The sequence below is a fragment of the Phalacrocorax carbo genome, chromosome 1 (assembly GCF_963921805.1).
Source record: "Phalacrocorax carbo chromosome 1, bPhaCar2.1, whole genome shotgun sequence".
NCBI classification, from domain to species: Eukaryota; Metazoa; Chordata; class Aves; order Suliformes; family Phalacrocoracidae; genus Phalacrocorax; species Phalacrocorax carbo.
In genome coordinates this window covers 89,537,360-89,554,658 of record NC_087513.1, presented here as the reverse complement: position 1 = coordinate 89,554,658, position 17,299 = coordinate 89,537,360, and the positions used below count along the sequence as shown (strand labels likewise).

The 17,299-nt window shown below is 46.5% G+C and overlaps 1 protein-coding gene across 2 annotated transcripts in view; it reads right to left on the bottom strand.

Moving 5' to 3' along the window:
* Nucleotides 1–1,870: 1,870 nt before the first annotated feature.
* The window catches only part of ARHGAP31 (Rho GTPase activating protein 31), a 64,593-nt gene continuing 49,164 nt past the window's right edge, over nt 1,871–17,299 (bottom strand). For both annotated transcript variants that reach the window (XM_064466174.1, XM_064466182.1), the window contains 6 exons: nt 16,824–17,022; nt 14,919–15,043; nt 12,469–12,528; nt 11,155–11,781; nt 10,511–10,824; nt 1,871–9,630 (listed from right to left, as the gene is read on the bottom strand). In XM_064466174.1, coding sequence (XP_064322244.1) covers nt 7,162–9,630; nt 10,511–10,824; nt 11,155–11,781; nt 12,469–12,528; nt 14,919–15,043; nt 16,824–17,022 — 3,794 coding nt within the window. In that variant the 3' untranslated portion in view covers nt 1,871–7,161. The remainder of the gene's footprint in view (nt 9,631–10,510; nt 10,825–11,154; nt 11,782–12,468; nt 12,529–14,918; nt 15,044–16,823; nt 17,023–17,299) is intronic.

Sequence of the window (17,299 nt, the reverse complement as noted above, 5' to 3'; positions counted from 1 at the left end):
AATAAGACACGAGAAAATAGCTACCCTTTTTTGTTATTGAATGAACCAAAAATTCTTGTTTTATCACTCATAGTGTATCAGACTTCGCGGGGGAATCAGTACTGGGCCAGGTCTGGGCTTTGCAGCTCCCATTAATTTCTAATGCTCAACTCTGAAACTGTTCATCCTTTACCCATGTGGTGAGACATGTTCTTTGAAAAGTTTATCCTGCTCATATGGAAAACGAACTCAGAGATCTCACTGCCTTTCTCTATCTTGGCCATTATGATCCTCTTCTTTTAGCTGCTGTTGATGCCTTATGCCAGTTTGGGCTGTCTCCCCCACTGGGCTAAATTTCCTTCCCTGCACTGCCTGCCTTCCCTTTCCTGCCAGCTGACCTTTAGCTCTTTCCAGTGGGATACCAGCTAGTGTCCTGTGTCCCACAGCTTCTGGACTCCTGTGTTGCAAGGTGGATCCATGAGACACCAGTATCAAGTGCTCTTTGGTGTTGGGTTAGATTGTTTCTTGGTTAACAGCCAGTTTGGGAACTTGCTTAATCCTGGTTTTGGCTTAGCTGAAAGTATCCAAGATATTATTGCTGGTGCTTCCAATACAACCCGCACAGATGTTTGTCCTGAGTCAGACTTCCAAACTCATAGTGATGGGAAAGGCAAAAGGAATTGGCTGAAATTGTGCTCAAGCCCTTCCGTGTGTTAAAGCACCCTGATTTAGCGCACAGTCCTGAGAGGAGCATGACCAGATCTGCAGCGTGCCTCTTGTTTGATTTTCATAACCTTGGGAATGCTGGGGAGCAGTTTGAGATTATCCTCTTGTTCTAAGGCCAAGTCATTTCTAGACTCTGTGGCACAAAGAATACAAAAACACTGTTTCTCATATAGCGCTAATTGGCTATGGCTAACAACTCCTCCAGCGTTCAAGAGACATGGTTTTCTCTCTCGCTTTGTGTGCCAGTTGCCATGGTAAAGCAGGAAGCGCAACCCAGGCATTTTCCTAAAGGGAAATAGAAAACATGAAGGATGTAGGAAAGGGAGTCAAGCCCTGAGTTCAGCTGCTGAGTAGGAAGAAAAAATATTTCGTTTACCTTAATTATTCTTCTGCTTTTCAAGGGGAACAAAGAGCAGGCTGAACTACAGGTATGCCCACTGTGGCTACAACCACAAGAATCCCTGTCTTTTTTCCAGGATAGAATAACAGACAAATACTAATAACATTCACTTCCACGCTACAGCTCAGAGATTGAATCAATGATGGCACTGCAAGAATTCAGGGAACCAGGAAACTTAATTTGTTATTTTTTTAAGTTCTTGCTTGTCATTTACAAATCAACAGAAGTGCATCTATGATGCGCCAGGGGTTTCATAGTTAATTCTCTTTTTTCAACTTGGCTTCCCCTCTACAAGCACTGGAATCCCAAAATATTTCTGTACTCTATTCTGCATTGCTCTACATTATCACAGACAAGGCAGAATTCTGCAGGAGGGGTGCTAAATGGGAGGGTGTGGTTGTGCATCACTGAAACTTCAGGCTGGTAGAACTAGAAACCGTAAGAGAAAAGATGACTCTTACCCTTGGAAATTTTAAAGCATTTCAGGTAATGGTAATTCTGCGTAAGTCTCCAAGCCCTCACTTAGTTTTCAGAGCTGCAGAGCAGCTGCAGTCCTCATAACCCCCAATCAGAAAAGTGTGTGATCGGGCCCTAACCTTCATCGCAACAGTCAAAACCCAGACAAACACAGCTTAGTGCCCTGGCCACTCACACAACAAAAGAAGGGCTCAAAATCTGTGTCAGAGGAAGACAAATGCATTTGCACCACATTCATAAACCAAATCCAGGAAAAAGAAAATGTTTCAAAACATCACTAGGCACAGGTCTGGTTTTATAAAAACTCCAGTTTAATCTCATGGCTGAGACCTGGCAAAACATCTTTTTTTTTTTTTTTTTGGCTCTTGTTTTTCTTTCTTTTTTTAAAGCAATAAGGCACAAAGGCAGGCAAGCCCACACAGAGATCAAAGCTTAACAAAAACACAGTCCATCAGAGCTAGCAGGAAGATTAATCACAAACCAGGGCCAGTGGGATGGGGACAGTCCTTTTCACAGTGTCTGACTTCCAGCCCCTTCCCTTCACCTGGCAGCAAATAGTATTTCAAAGGGAACCAGTGCCTGCAAGAACAAGATCTAAGGTCTGGGCTGCTGCATGGAGCCTTCAGGAAGCACTTGCCTTCTGCCATCCTTCCTTTCCAGGGCTGTTAAAGTCCCACTCCATCTTCAGTTGAAGTCAGCGGCAAGCTTTCCATTCCTTGCTTGGCGCAGAATTAATTATCACCAAGCCTTTACATTGATTAGGAGCGAGCAAAAGCTAAACCAAATTGGGATCAGCTACAACTTCTCCCCCACCCCTAGAGACATTTTTTTTTTTCTAGACATGGAAAGAAGCAAAAGGAACAACTGCAAAGCCTGGGCATGCCTGAAAGCTAGTATATGCTCGAGTAGATTGTTTGCATTTTCAAGGACTGGGGAGAAGTTTGTGGTGGAAAGTTAAATCAATTCTTGCACAGTGGTCTCCCCTGATCTCATCCCTCCTCTCCCAGACCATGATCCGGCTCAGGAAGGCAGATTCAGACCTTCTGCCCACCACAGATTAGCCATAACTAATTAGCTTCTCCTCTGTGGGCAAAAAGCCAGCTGCTCTCACACCGTCAGTGGTACAAAAGTTGCAGCAGCAAACAGTTCCGTGCATCAGCCCAAGTTTCACAGATGTGCAGGATTCTGTTTAAGCAATTCCTTCATTTTAATTACATTTTCTTTTTAATATATTTATATAGAATGTTCTTTTATATATATATATATAAATTTAACACAATATTCACCACTACAGGCATTTCAGAATTCAAAAAGAAAGAAAAAAGACTTTGATTGCACCATTTGGAGTCTGGATGAAGGAAATTGTTGCAGGGATTTATGGGTGCTCTCTAATGCAGACCTAAGTTCCTCTGAAGCTAAAGGTGAAAAAAAGAAGTGCTTCAGTCTTTCTGAAGTGATAGCATGGGTTGGACAGCCCAGAAGAATGTGGTTTATAAGGTAAAATACAATCCTCATTTCTGTTTACCCTCTCACCAATAAGGCAGCTCCCACATAAGCTAACATTATCCATGTCCCTCCTTTCCATCAGGGGATTCCCATCTTTGCCAGCCCAACCATTTCACTCTGAGCTACACTTAACAGAAGCTGCACAAACCCTTTGACTACATGGGAAGAATAAGTGAAATTTAGTCACTTGCCTCCCATTGGTAAAAGTGCACAAGCAACACATGCTGGTGATACCATATCGTGACTGAGGGTCCATGTGCAAACTTAGGGAGCGGCCTTTACACTCTCCACAGTCTCAAGGGACTCAAATGTACTGCAGGATCCCTGAAATGATCCTTGCTGAACTGCAAATGATGTGACAGTCTACTTAGGAAGGTCCTTTCCATAATGCCAAGAACAACCGACTTAGCTCTCGCATACACAGAAGTCCAAATTCTGGGCCAGACCCTTTTCCCATAAATCTGATCTATTCGTCTCCATAATACCTCACAGGAGAAACCAAACAAACCCAAAAACAAGCAAAAAAGCCCAAATCCTTTCTTAAAGTCTCTAGTGTTGCATGGTTGTGTTGGAGGGCAGGAGTTTGGTACCCACAATGTACCACTGAAAAACCCTGAACCTCAGAAGACCTTCCAGTCTCAGGCTCAATCTGCTACTGCAGGGTGGCAGAGGACAACCTGAGGGCTCTGAAGCAAACATGACATCGGGTCTGACCCTGAAATTGGCCTCAGGAATGGCTTAGTAAAGTTGGATCTCAGAAAGCTCCAACCACACAACAGGAGGTGGCTTCTGTCTTCTGGATCTGTCCAACTATCAAGCCCTGGTCCTTAAAGCTAACTGCAACTATCAGTATCAACAAGGATCCATCATCAAGCGTTAGAAACTCTGCAGAAGTCTGGGTCTGGATTTGGGAACAGTGATACCTGTGCAATGGTGCACCTTGCAACTAAGCACCTACTCCCAGCTCTGCAGGATCTGGGGCTTTCTCTCAGCTGTCCTGATGGAACCCACTTGTGACCATAGAGCTATAGTGATGTGCCTGTGTTAAGCCCACTTGGCTAGGCCCTTGGACGTTTGATACATCAGCAAAAAGCTGGAGATGAAACTGTAGTCAGAGGTGGGATCAAGCTACAAAACAGATATCTCATCAGAGAATCTCTGCTTAATTAAAATCCAGGACCTTGATCTGAGTTTAAATTCTGAAATACCCTTAAAAAGTATAGTCTGGATAGAGATTTTAGTTGAGGCTGATCTTCAATATTAAGTAAAGATTTGTAACAATTTTCTCTTGCAGGAGTTTCAGTACTTATGCTAAAAGCACTATTACTGGAACACAGTTAAGAGTTGAGACAGTGTATTGTATACAGATTGCCAGACCTCATTTCTTGTTCATAGATCAGCTTATATGAGAACAAGGAGGGAAAAAAGAAAAAAGAATGGATTTAAGGTGCCACGGTTCCATCACATTTTCTTTTGATTCATTACTTCGTGAGCTTCCCTGGTTCTGTTCCGCATGCCTTGGCAGTCAAAACTTCTAGGAACTGAGAGAATATAAAACCCTGTCCAAAGTAAACTATTTTGTTGATGCCAATAAAACCTGGGCACCATTTCCACAACTTTACCTTTCTGTAAAGCCTTACCACAATACCTTGTATTGCACCTTTCCAAGTCATTTGCCATTAACCCAGCTGCGGTGATTAAAAGCTTTCCCATAAGGCAGTAAAAAAAGGCATTTGAGTGCCATGTAAATGCAGTGCAGAGCTGTGCTAACCGTGAGGAGCCTGGAGGACTGGCAATCCCCTGGTTTTAATGGGAGGCTGCACAGGCATCTTGTGGTCTGGGAGGAGGATAAAACAATTGTCATGAAGCTGCATAATCTGGACCCACCATCCATGGTTTGTCCAAGTAAATCATAGACTGACATCTATGAGACAACATGGACCCAAACAAGAACTCCAGGCTCCCATCTGGTTTAATATTCCCCCTCAAAAAAACCTGACAGCACAGACTTAGTTCTCTGCTCTTATATCGCGTTATGCATAAATGAGGAGTACAATGGGGAGGATCAAAGACTGCAGCGGGTGACAAGGAAAAGCCCTCTTGTTTTTCACGCTCCCTTTGGATATGGCATGAGAAAATTCTGCTGAAGATATGTTCCTTGCATTTGTGGGCCCAGAGCTTCTAAAAAGTACTCTGGCATCTCTCCGCTTTAGTGATCAAAGAGTGCATAGAAAGCACTGTACAGGATGTGGGCCCTCCAGCCACAATGACACTGATTAAGTGAGATATTCAGTACAGACAAAGAGTACATGGGCTGAGTTTGCTAACAATTTGAAAATGCCAGTACTTCAGAAAAGAAGCCCTAAACATACATCAACTGGGAAATTCTGACTGACACTCATTGTGGTTGGCTATAGCACCTCCTACCAGATGCTCAGTTACTTCTTAAACTACAGCCCAAAATACCCGAGGGCCTACATACTCAGACATCTCCATGAATGGCGGCCCCTGCAAGCACCATTACAGGGACAATCTCAGTGGTGACAGCAACACTTGTGTTCCCATCTCCTCCATACTCACTAGTGACATTTAAATTGCAGAGACAACACAGGCTGTACCCAACTTTGCAATCGCCCCCACTCACATACTGGGCAAGAGATGAGCCTGCAGTTAGCATAGAGTTAGAGGCTTTATAAAGGAAGCTTTAATTCTATTCCCATGGCAGCTGTTGCTTATATGAACCTGTATTTGCCTGTAACAATGATGGCCCATCAGAGGAGAGTTTAATTCACCTCAAATCCCCCTCTCAGGATATTGTTCATGACCTGTTCTGCAGTCCCACAAGTCATCCTCTTTACCATACTTTTAATCAATCTGAAAGCACTGAGGACCAGGGAGGCGACAACCAGCCATGCTCTCAAAGAAACAGTGTAAAATCACTGTTTCTGTAAAATCACTGTAAAAGGAGAGGAAGTTTAAAGGTGGAAGAAGCACCTGGGGACATGCCACACAGTGGCAATGAAAGACCAAATGTCAAAGTTATGTCAGTCAGGGTGCAAGAAGGCAATAGCCCAAGGACATGCAGATCAGAAGATCTTGCTTTTCTCTGCTGTTGGCAGTGTGGAGCACAGCTGGAGATAGTTGAAGAGGTGTCATCTGGCTTTAAGCAACGATGAAAATAGTTGATACTGGCCTTTGTTATGACCATGTCTTTGCTTTCATTGATACCAGCCTGGAAGGTCTCTACTGCTGAGCAGTCAACCACACACAATGAGTCTAGCTGCATGGATGTTCTCTGCCCAAGGAAGGTGTGGGTAAGCACAACAAAGCTCATGAGCAGGACTTGGATGATTAAAAGAACAACTAGGCGTTTCCTGCCCAGCTACATTCATTGCTTACACGTGCTGGAAATAGCACATCTTTGATGCAAGGACAGAGCTGGAGGCATTGCCTTCAGGTTGTATGTTTGTCACTAGACCATCCTCAGGTGTCTCACACTCTGTATGAATTGCCGGTGCCAGCTTCACCTTCCTCTTCAGCTATCCCCAGTCTCCTTGCACTGTTTATTTACACTGTCTAAATCAGACAACAAAATGGATTGGCACGGTCCTTCGCTGGTGGCTGCGAAACAATGAAGGAGGTCCCAAACATGTGGACTTACCTCCTCAGCAGATGTTGTGCCCCTGCACCCTGAGCTGCAGTGCTTTGGAACAGTGTCTCCTTCCAGCCCTATTTTTTAATTATACCAAGATTTATTTTTCCTTTTTTCCATAGGGAGGATGACACTTTCACAGGGCTTGTTAGACAATAAGTATAAGGAAACGCAAGTTCCCTGGGACTGGCTTACAAAAAAAAAAAAGCAGGCAGTGAGGGACTAACCAGGGGTGAGAAAGGGAAGGAAAAGCAAGGCAACAAGACTATGACCCTCTTTAGCAAAATGCTTTGCAGGAAACCATAAAGGATTTGGGTCTGTCTTGCACAAAATAGTTATAACAACAGCAAAATGGCAACAGAGTTGGTCTTGGACACTCTCGTCCCATCCACCACAGAAAAGGAATAGGAGAAAGCAGTTGCTATTCAATCTGCCTCCCACTTCGTCCATCCAGGATCACAGAGCGCCTCTGGGGCTGGTAAAAGCAGCTAGTAGAGGTCTCCAGTCTCTGGCCATTCTTGGGGATGGTCATTTTGTTCCGCAGTGTCACCCCCTCAGGCGTTGTCCATGAAGTTTCAGAGAGATCGCCACAAATGGGGCTCGAAGAGGTGGTCTGAGTGGGGCTTCTTATGGGTGATAACAACACCCTGGAGTCTGCTGAAGAGGAGGGATGGTCCATAATGGGGAAAGGGGGACTGAAGAGAATCAGACTCTGGGGCCTCCCAGGCCTAGATCTATAAGAAGGCTTGGAGAACCCTGATGGCCTCTCCATCTTTGAGGACTGCGGGTTATCTCCAGCTGTCTCCCCCTCAGAGGTGCGCTTTCGGCGCAGAACCGGGGCATCCAGAGTGGGGTGATGACTGGACTGAGACGGCTCCAGCGAAGAGCTAAGGCTGCTGTGCCAAGGACAGGCTGAGTCCTTTTGAGCTGGGTCACTGTTTTCTTTCTCTGCTTTGGCTTTCTTCTCTGTCAGTGGGCTCTTGGGGGCCTCCAGGTGGCTCCATGCCACCCGTTGAGTCTGCCTGATTGCCTGCTTGGCTTCTGCTTCCTTTTTCTCGGCTGGTGGAGCAGTGTTCTGAGCTTGCAGAGGCTGGGGGATCTGGGTGTACTGAATCTTGGGTGGTATCACGGGCACCGCTCTAGCCTGGCACATCTTAATCATGAAGGAGGTCCTGACCGCTGACACGCTGACAGGAGCAGAGTTACGACGGCCAGTGGTGGCATGGGCCACTGCCAGGTAATCCAAGTCTAGATCCATGTGAGCATTGAAACGAGACCCCCAGGGAACTCCTTTACTGGCAGCAGGGCAGGCAGTCGGCAGAGATGGGACAGAATCACTGCTTTTTACTTCCTTCTGCCCACCCAAGAGGTTCCCAGGGGCAGACGGCATGGACAGGCTCTCAAATGTGAAGAAGTCTGGGGCTGGAAGGAATGAATCCAAGTTGAGGGATGAAGGCCTAGTCTTCACTTTGCGAGGTGTTTCTTCACCTTTATTACTCAGCTGTGACTCAGTGGCAGAGCACAACGGTTTGGTAACAGTCTCTCCTCCCAGGGCAGTGTCCTGAGGCATGGATAACTCCTCCTTTGTGTTCTTTGCCTGTGAAGAACTGCCTGTGCTCTTTTGGTATGGTAAAGACAGCTCAGGCTTTGAGCTCCAAGCATTTTCTTTGCTCACATCCACCTTCTTTTCCTCTGTCTTAGAAAGAGGGACTCTGGAGGGTCCTTCTTTCTCAACTGGTGCTTCCTCCCTGCTGAGGGGGTACCTTAGCTCCTCAGGTTTCAAAGGTTCTTCTGGAGGACTTGTGCCATTCCCATCTTGCTTAGCTTTGCCCAAACTAGATGGGGAGATAGGTTGTGTTTTGGGAAGCTCACAAGTCACTGGCAGAATGTCACTGCATGGTTGCTGCTGGTCAGTGGCATCTATGAAAGAGAATGGGATAGTCCACAGACTCATCACTGTGTCTTTACTGTCCAGGGAGAGGCTGCGACTGAATCGTGGTCTAAGAGAAAGGCATGTCTCTGCTCTCTGGCTCTGTGGCTGAAACTCCTGTATCATCTTCTCCTGAATGTCCTTAAAGGTGGGGGAATGGAGTGGGCTTGTAACCCACTGGTGATCCTCCCACGGCTCCACAAGTTCTAAGCTCTGCACATTATCTGTCCAGGTATCATCATCATCCTGGTCACCAGCGTCATGGGTTCTGCTAACAGCATTGCCCTCCTTCAGCTCCTGGATTCCAGCTCCATTCAGTGCCTTGGAGGAGAATGTGTCCCTTTCATCAGCAGTCATTTTCTCAGGCTTCTCCCTCTGAGCCTGGACTCTGGTGAGACCACCCTTTTCCCTCTGCAGCTGGCAAGTGCTATCTTTTTGTTTTTCTGACTCTGGACATGCTCCTTTGGAAGAAGAAAATTCATCACTTGAAGCAACCTCATTAAATTCTGATTGACTGTGAAGCTTCCAGTCCAGGGGAGGAGTGAGACATGCACTCCCTCTATCCACCACTGGGTGATGGTTCTTTGGAGCGGCTGTGCCAGTCAGAAGAGTACCCAGTTTGGGTAGGGCTGAAGCACAGCTCTGCTGTGCAAGCACATCAGACTGGCAGTTGTGGACGCTGTCTTGTCGTTCCATACTGGTGGCACCAAATAAAGGCACCTGAGTTGTTATCTGTGGTGTTCTGCTTGCAGATTTCTGCTCAGACAGTGTTGGACTCTGCCCTGGATCAGAGGAAGAACTATTTGTTTGTACTGAAGAAGGGGATTCAGAAATTAGGCCAGTCTTGGGGGCAGCTGCTGGCAAGAGCAAGAGCTCCTCTTCAGGTTCAATAATTTTCAGTTCCTGATGTATCTCTGGCCACAGCGGTTCTAGAAGGGCATTCGCAGGGTCCTCCTCAGTCTGAAAAACAGAAGAAAAGCCATGACCTGGCAGCTCACAACTTACCAGTAAGTACCCCTCCATTTTCCTCAAACAGCCCCCTTAAAATAGAGGATGAGCACGCTCATGGGTACAGAAACGCAGACACACATACTGCTACCAGTTGGAAGGAAATACATCTATAAACAAGTGGGTTTATGGATAAGAAGATCCAAGGCGCAGCCAAAATGAGGCCTGGACAGATGTACTGAAAGAGTGAGGTGAATGAGTAGCTGGAATGTCTCAGCCTGTTTCTCAGCTCTTCCCATTCAGGCTCGCTTGGCCTTGCCAGAGGATCTGCATTCCCAAATCACACATGAACTGGAATGAATAATCTATTCAAGGAGCTATGCCAACAGATCTTTAAATAGCTCTCCAAAGATGAGTATCACTGTAAGAAACTTGGTGAAAAAGCTCTGTTACAGATCCAGAGGAGGCAAAAATAATAAATAAAAAAAAATAGTGTGCAGAGAATGGAAGATAAAAGGACTGTTCAGGCTGTCTGGGACAAATGGGACAGCAAAAATACAAGGGAAATTCAGAGACAATGGGTTAAAATGCTCAGACATCAGGACAGTCTCACACCTGGAGAGTCTCAGAGCAGACAGATTGTACTGTCTGCAGTTGTACAGTTACAGGAAAAGAAGACCAAAAGGGGACAGCGGGTAGTTGTGCAAAGATAAATCATCACATGGTGATGTGGACAAAAGTGAAATCAGTACGTGGTCAATTCTTGACCCTGCTTAGCCTAGGTCACAGACTGAGTTTTCGTGGCTATGGACACACAATGAAAGTTTGAACAACCTCCCAGTCACCACCATAACATGGCCCCCCATATTTTTTCTCATGCCTTCTTCCTTACCACATCTCTGAAGTGTGACCTTTCTTCTGTCTTAGCTGTCTCGATCTCCTGCTGGCCACAGCTGCCTTCTGAGGAGACACCCTTTGTCTTGAGCTGTCCTTGCTCTGCCTTGTCTGCAGGGAGCAGCCCTGTATGAACCTCTGAGGCTGGTGTTTGTTCCAAGGTAGGACTCTGCTCTGAGGACTGCTGCGGGCTGGCAGTGCTGCTTGTGCAGCTGTTTTGCCCACTTAACGTCTCCTGATTTTCTGCTGCTGGTTGCGGAGTTTCTAAGGTCTCAGGTTTCCTGGCTGCCACCGGATCCTCAGGGCGAGAGCCTGGATCAGAAACACAAACGAATAATGTAACCACTTGCGACTGAAAACATATGCCCTGAGACAAAGTGGTGATGTTTCAACCCAATGCCAACTAACAAAGCAAGCTCCCCCTGGGCACAACAGGACGTCACTGGAGGGCCACCCACCTCCTCAGTCCCATTGCTGCAACAAGCACCAACCTGACCTGCTATGGTCAATGCCCACCCTACCACAGCCTGGTCTCTTTCCTGCCACAAGAGCAGGCTGGAGCAACCTCCATACCACCGAGCTGCAGGGCACCTCCAGTAGCCTGACAGAAGCTCCACATCCACCTCCTTAACACACTTTTACCTCTGGATGCTTCCACTGGCAGAGTGGGTCCTGGCTGTTTCTCCTTCTGCTGGAGCACCTGCTCTGTCCTCGTGTGTGTCCCCGCTTCCTGGGCAGAGGGGCTCGTGCTCTCGGCCACCAGGGAAGACAGCTCCTCGAGGCTGGAGAGGGAAAGCTTCTCCTTGGTGGGCACGCGGCAGGGGGTGCTGTTGGTGCTGATGACTGCGGATACCCGGAGGGGGACAGAGACAGCAAAGGGTTCTGAGATGTTCAGGGCTTTCCTCTGGTGACGAGGGGAGGCCTCCAAGGGGAAGAGGCTGCTTGGGAAGCCTGACTTGGCAGCTGTTTCGGAGGTGTAGAACATGCGGCCGCCTTTGGGGGAAGTCTGCTCTTTTTCAGCATCCTCTGCTGCCCGGAAGACCTTCAGCTGCTCAGGGGGTGACTTTGCCTGCGGTGTCCGGGGAGGACCTTTCTCCCCACCCAGCTCTAAGCACCCTTTGGCCCCCATGGCAGATCCTTCCCTCTCCCACTCATTCTCCTTGCTGAGGTCATATGAGCTGCCTGTGCCTCCAGTCCGTATCTTCATCACCGGAACAAAAAACCCTCCAGTAGTCACTGACCGTTTGAATCTGCTTTTTTCATCCTCCCCTAGAGGTGGGAAGATAGGCAGGAGTCAGTAGGAAGCAAAGCACTAGCAAGCAACATTCCTTTGTGAGGGGCCCTCCTCAGTCCCTCCAGGGATGTGTCCCACTCTGGTGAACACTCACATTTCCCCAGAGAGATGGGGACAGCAGGCACAGAAAACCTTCCAGGCTCCAGCTCTGGGCCTCCTTCAAACTGGGCAGGCAGGGCTGCGTAGGAAGACCTCCAGTGGAAATCACCTAAGACTTTTATTAGACACCCCCTCAATCAGATACAGTCAAGTCTAGGGCTAGTGTGCATTGCCCTAGATCCACAATGATCACACCTCCGGGCTTTGTTGTTTTACTGCAAGCACTTTCCACTGCTTTATACTTTTCCTTATAAATGGGAATTTTGTGCCCAGAACAACCAAGAATGAAATTGAAGCAATCCCACTGCTAATGAAGATGCAGCTAGGCACAGTGGTAACTGTCAGGTGCGTACATCAACATAAAAGACACAGAAAATGGTTAAAAATATATGCACACAAAGGTGGGGGCACATGTCAGCAGCCATGGCACAAGCACACAAAGGTATGTAATAGGGTGAGACTGGCACAGAAACAGACTGCCACGTCTATGCAGGCGTGGGGGAAAGCTGAGAATGCAGAGGTGCAATCCTTCGCCTTTATGGTATAGGTTATTGATGTCTTACCTTCCACTGGCAGGGAACACAATGAGTCCATGCTCTTCGCGGGTCGAATAGTTGCTTTTTCTGTGGAAAATGAGTTTTAGAAACAGGCTTCAGATCCTGTGGCCTTATAGGTTTCAGTCCATAAAGGCCAAAGGCTACGTATAGATGGGCATGCCAGGCAGGCATCACCAGGGATACAGACTGTTCCCGCTCTGTATCCCCACCACCAGGCTTATTACCCACAACACTTGTCCACACAGCTGGGGATCTGCTAGCACTAACAACAGCTTTGCACCTGCCAGACATGCGGAGAGCTATACTTAACCCGGTCAGTCAGCACCATCTCCACTGCGAAGCAGTAAAGCATCCCCAAAGCCGTTACACGCCACTGCCCGCCCCAATCAAGTCAAGCTATTGGTTCTGGGGACTTTTTAACTGAACTGACATGAATGCCTTCTCACCTCTCATTCCTGATAGCAAATGTTAGGTTATTTTTACGTTGCACTCCCAGGCACTTTCACTGGCATGAGCATACCCTGCCTCCACCAAGCACTCCAGGAAATTTATGAGGGCAGTAAGCAACCTATTTTCCTGGTCATCCTCACTGAACTTGCTTGTCCAGAAACAAGCTGCCCTTTGTCACCAGACACTCTACGAGTCTCTTCCTGAGAGGTTTTGGAAGTGTGTAGCTGTTACCACTCTGAAAAGGGGAGATGGGAGGAATGTAGCTGGCAAGAAAGACAAGTTAGTCTCTGGCAGCCCAAAAAGGGTCTGTGGAGCTCTGGAAAATGCCTGGGAGCAAAGTTTGCTGTTCACAATGTTGCACAAAGTAGGTAAGGCAGAAAGTGAGCAGGCTTGTTGGAGTTAATTTGTATATATAATTAAGGCTTCTGGGACTGACTTTCACATAGGCATAGGAGAAACTCCAGCTACTTTTTTACATTTATATGGATTCCTGGCTACCTTTTACATTCATATGACATGATGTCTCAAGCACTGGCTCCGCTTTCCCAGACGAAGAGAATTCAAGCTGTGGAGCTCACATTTTATGTGACTTGCAGACTTGTGTGCATGGACACACACTGTGTTAAAGCATGTGCTGAGTTTCAACAACAAGTTCATCTGTTTCCTCACATTAAGCTGTAAGCAGAGAGCACACAAAAATACAGCATGGCAGCATTAAAGCACTGCTTCTCAAAAGCACTGCTTCAGTTCCTAAATCTCTGTGCATGGTGGTGCATTTGTGTGTCCTGGTGAAAAAGTATGGCCTCCTGTCACTCAGTACTGTGCTCAGAACAAGGATCAGCCCCTGCGATCACTGGGCTATGGTCATTCCTGGGCGTCCTTGTGCTAGCACTATTTTGGGACAGAGTGTTCCTTATCAAAGTGAGAAGGTGATCCTGTGATCAAAATGGGGTGGAGAACTATTTTGAGGTCTGCCATGGGCACCCTATGCAAGGCCATCTGTATGTGTAAAAAATGGGGGAAGGCAGGGGTCCAAAAAGAGCTGGAACCAGCATTTGGCATCACGCTCCTGATCCAAATACAGCCTCTCTTATATGTGGTGGTAGGTAATGTTGCCAACATTAACTATTTTATTTTAAGTCTTGCAACGTTTGGTAGTGCTCCTCCAAACACCAGCTCCTGGAGTCATGAGATTATCTAAAAAAATTTCCACCTTCATCTTCTTTTTAAAAAGTAAATTTCTTGACTTGGAGATCCTAAAAAGATCTAGGACATATAAACCTGAAACACCTTTTTATGAACTCAGGTAAAAAGGGGTTTGCTTTTTTTAAAAAAATGTGATTACTTTTAAGTCAACTTCATGATTTTTAGAACTTGAGTCATCATCTCTGAACATTGGGAATTGGCACTGCCGTGTGATTTTCTAGGAAGCAGAATGTTTAAGAGATGGCAGCTCAGGAGGGGCTAGAACTTGGGATTACAGCCAGGAGAAAAGACAACTTCTCTCTTGTAAATTCTGCAAAAGTAATAGCTTCCCTCAAAATACTGAGAGCCAGGAGCCGTAGGAACTCCTGGCACCTTGGTTTTCACAAAGACACTGAACACAGTTGATTCTTTAATGCCTTTTAGTGGAAGGACAGCTATTCAACCAGTGCCGTGTAAGGAACATTAGGAGGCAGAGGCTGGCTATGCTGCAAGAGTGGACTAATTCAAGCCTACATAGCATGTCCTAGTCCTGAAGCTTGAGAGCTGGGCAACAGGAGCCAGTTTATCACATACCAAAATGGGATATTTCCTGTAGAAGCCTGGCACGTCCTCCTGAAAGGATGCTTCTTGCCATCATGGGAAATTGAGATGTACACGAAACCAGGCAATAAACATGACCCCCATTGAACTATCTCAAGTCTAATAGTATTAGTGTCATGTGGATACAGGTTGCCCCATGCTATAAATATTGCAGGAGAAAGCTGCAGAGAGAAATACTTAACTGAAAAGTGTATCCTTACCAGACAGCTTCTGTGCCCTTACGAAGACACTCCCATTTCGACTCAGTTTAGACTTTGATTCTGAGCCAGAACGGCCCAAGTTAAATATCGACTTCCATTTCTTGGACTTGGTAGATAATTTTCTCCTGGAAGGAAAAGGTGCTCAGGAGGTTACCAAACCCTAGATAGTTTTGTCTTTTTACTGTCCCACAAAAGCCTCTGAGCTCTCTCCCCTCAACACTGGTCCCTCTTTTCTTCTCACACCTCTTTTAATTCTAAGGCATGCAAAGCATAGCTACACAACCAACTCTTGCTTTTCTGTAAGTGATTTATCAGTATTGCTGATTTAAGCATGTCATGGATGGAAACACACCTAGGCTGACTCTTCAGCAAGTTGGCTCTGGCATCATACTACAGCAACTGTGATTGACTGGGTGATCAACCATGCTTGTCTCCAGAAAGGAGAGATTTCTGAGGCTAGAACCATCTTGCAATACATTAAAGAAAAATGGCCTTTTTAACAGGTTTTAATAACGGAATGCAAGATAAATTCCAAAGAACTGGTAGAACTGGTACTATTGCTCAGTGCACAAAGCTATCCTTTAAAGTCCATGTGTCTTACAGTTTTTATGAATTTGTGGGGGGAAAAAAAAAGGATCCCTTAATACAAACTAGCTATTAATGCTTCTCAGGACAACATTGATTTAATAATAGGTGTTATATGATCATATGCATCTATAATGTACTAACCAAAAAGGAGGTGGCTTAAGGGAATTAAATCAATTTCTCATAACTGTCAGAAGAAGCAGGATACCAGTTCCCTGTGTCCCCTTTGGAAGTCCCCGCTTTAAATAGAAAGAAACTGCTGCTCCTGGTGCCACTTTCCTTCTGTCCATATTGCTGCATGTTTCCGTTCCTTCACACACCCATTCTGACTCCTCCTTCCTTCTCTCCTCTTCCAGAGCAAGAGCCCTCTTACCTCCCTGTCTTGCTCTCCAAGGGGCTTTCTATCCCTGTAGTTCTGCTTTTCCTTCAGATCAATACTCAGAAAAGTGGAAATCAGTCCTACAGAGAGGATTAATCTCTTGGGGATAGGAATGTTCTCTTCAAGTGGGAAAGAAAAAGGCACTCTAGAGGGGCAATATACCCTTTTGTCTTAAGCTGGTTATCCTCTTGCAAGTGTTCTGTTAGGTGGCTCCTTTTTGCTTTAATATATCAAGTGCAAATAAATATCTTTGCTCTGCTGCTTTATGGGTCAGTAGATTAATGAGCCTCCTGCTGCAGAGGCTATAATCTCTCAGAACCAGGCAGTAGAGGGGCCATATATTAACAGATAGAAAGATCAATAGATAATTACTTATGCTGGGCAGCAGTGCCAACAACTGCAGCAATCGCAGATGAAATCGGACTCTTCTCCTGTCATAGGCATAGGTGGCATCAGTGCCACAATGTAAATATCTCTCCTTGTCATGAGTGAAAATTCACCTTACTGCTTGGCTGAGTGTAGAGGAACCTGGAGAACCATGAAGCTGAGCAGGTCAATGCCACCAGGCACGCACCACCAGGCACGCCGTGGACCAGCTGCTAGCAGGTGGAACTCATAGGAGAGCTGCTCCTCATTCAGCCCATGTTTAGCCAAATCCTGAGCTGACACAAGGTTGCAAAGACAATCAATTCCTCCTGCAGGGCTGCGAGGTTCTGTCCCAAAGGAGGGATGAGGACTAGTGGAGCTATGAACCCCCCCAACTGCAATTCTTCTCAGGAGCAGCTGTGGTTTTTTTTGAGAAGGGCACACAATTTTCTCTCAGTGGCTATAGATTCATGCGTGCAGGTGTGGGGGTATCACACTAACAAAAGTCTCATTCCCGATCATGCTGGGGAACCTGCAGTTTTTTGTTTGCCCTTTACACTCCTCTTCACACTTACTTGCTGTCAGGGAGGTCAACAACTGTGTGGAAGAGGGACCCAGTTACAGGAACAATTTCAGGCAAGCTGTTCTCTCTTCTCTCCTTCCTAGCAGGGTGGGAGGCAGACAGACTCCGTGCCTGTGCTTCTTCCAGGCTCACCAGTTTCATCGGCAGGGAGGCCGAGGGAAGGGTCAGACTTTTCACTACTGATGCAGTCTCTGAAAAACAAGAAAATACATTCCCTCCTGGGGTGAGAAGAGATGAGAGCAAGAGCTTCATGTCTTTATTTGACTGGAACATCTCCTGTGGAGGGGGGGGGAAAGGATCAGCACGTGCAGGGAGAGAGGCTTTTTGTCAGATAAGTCTTCCATCTCCCCAGCAACCTTATCCATCTGAACGCATTCCCAGCAGGGGCTACGCTCGCCAGCCAAAGGCTGCATTGTACAGACTTGCTGCCTCTGCTGTAGATGCTTCAGTGTGAAGGAGGTGCCTCTG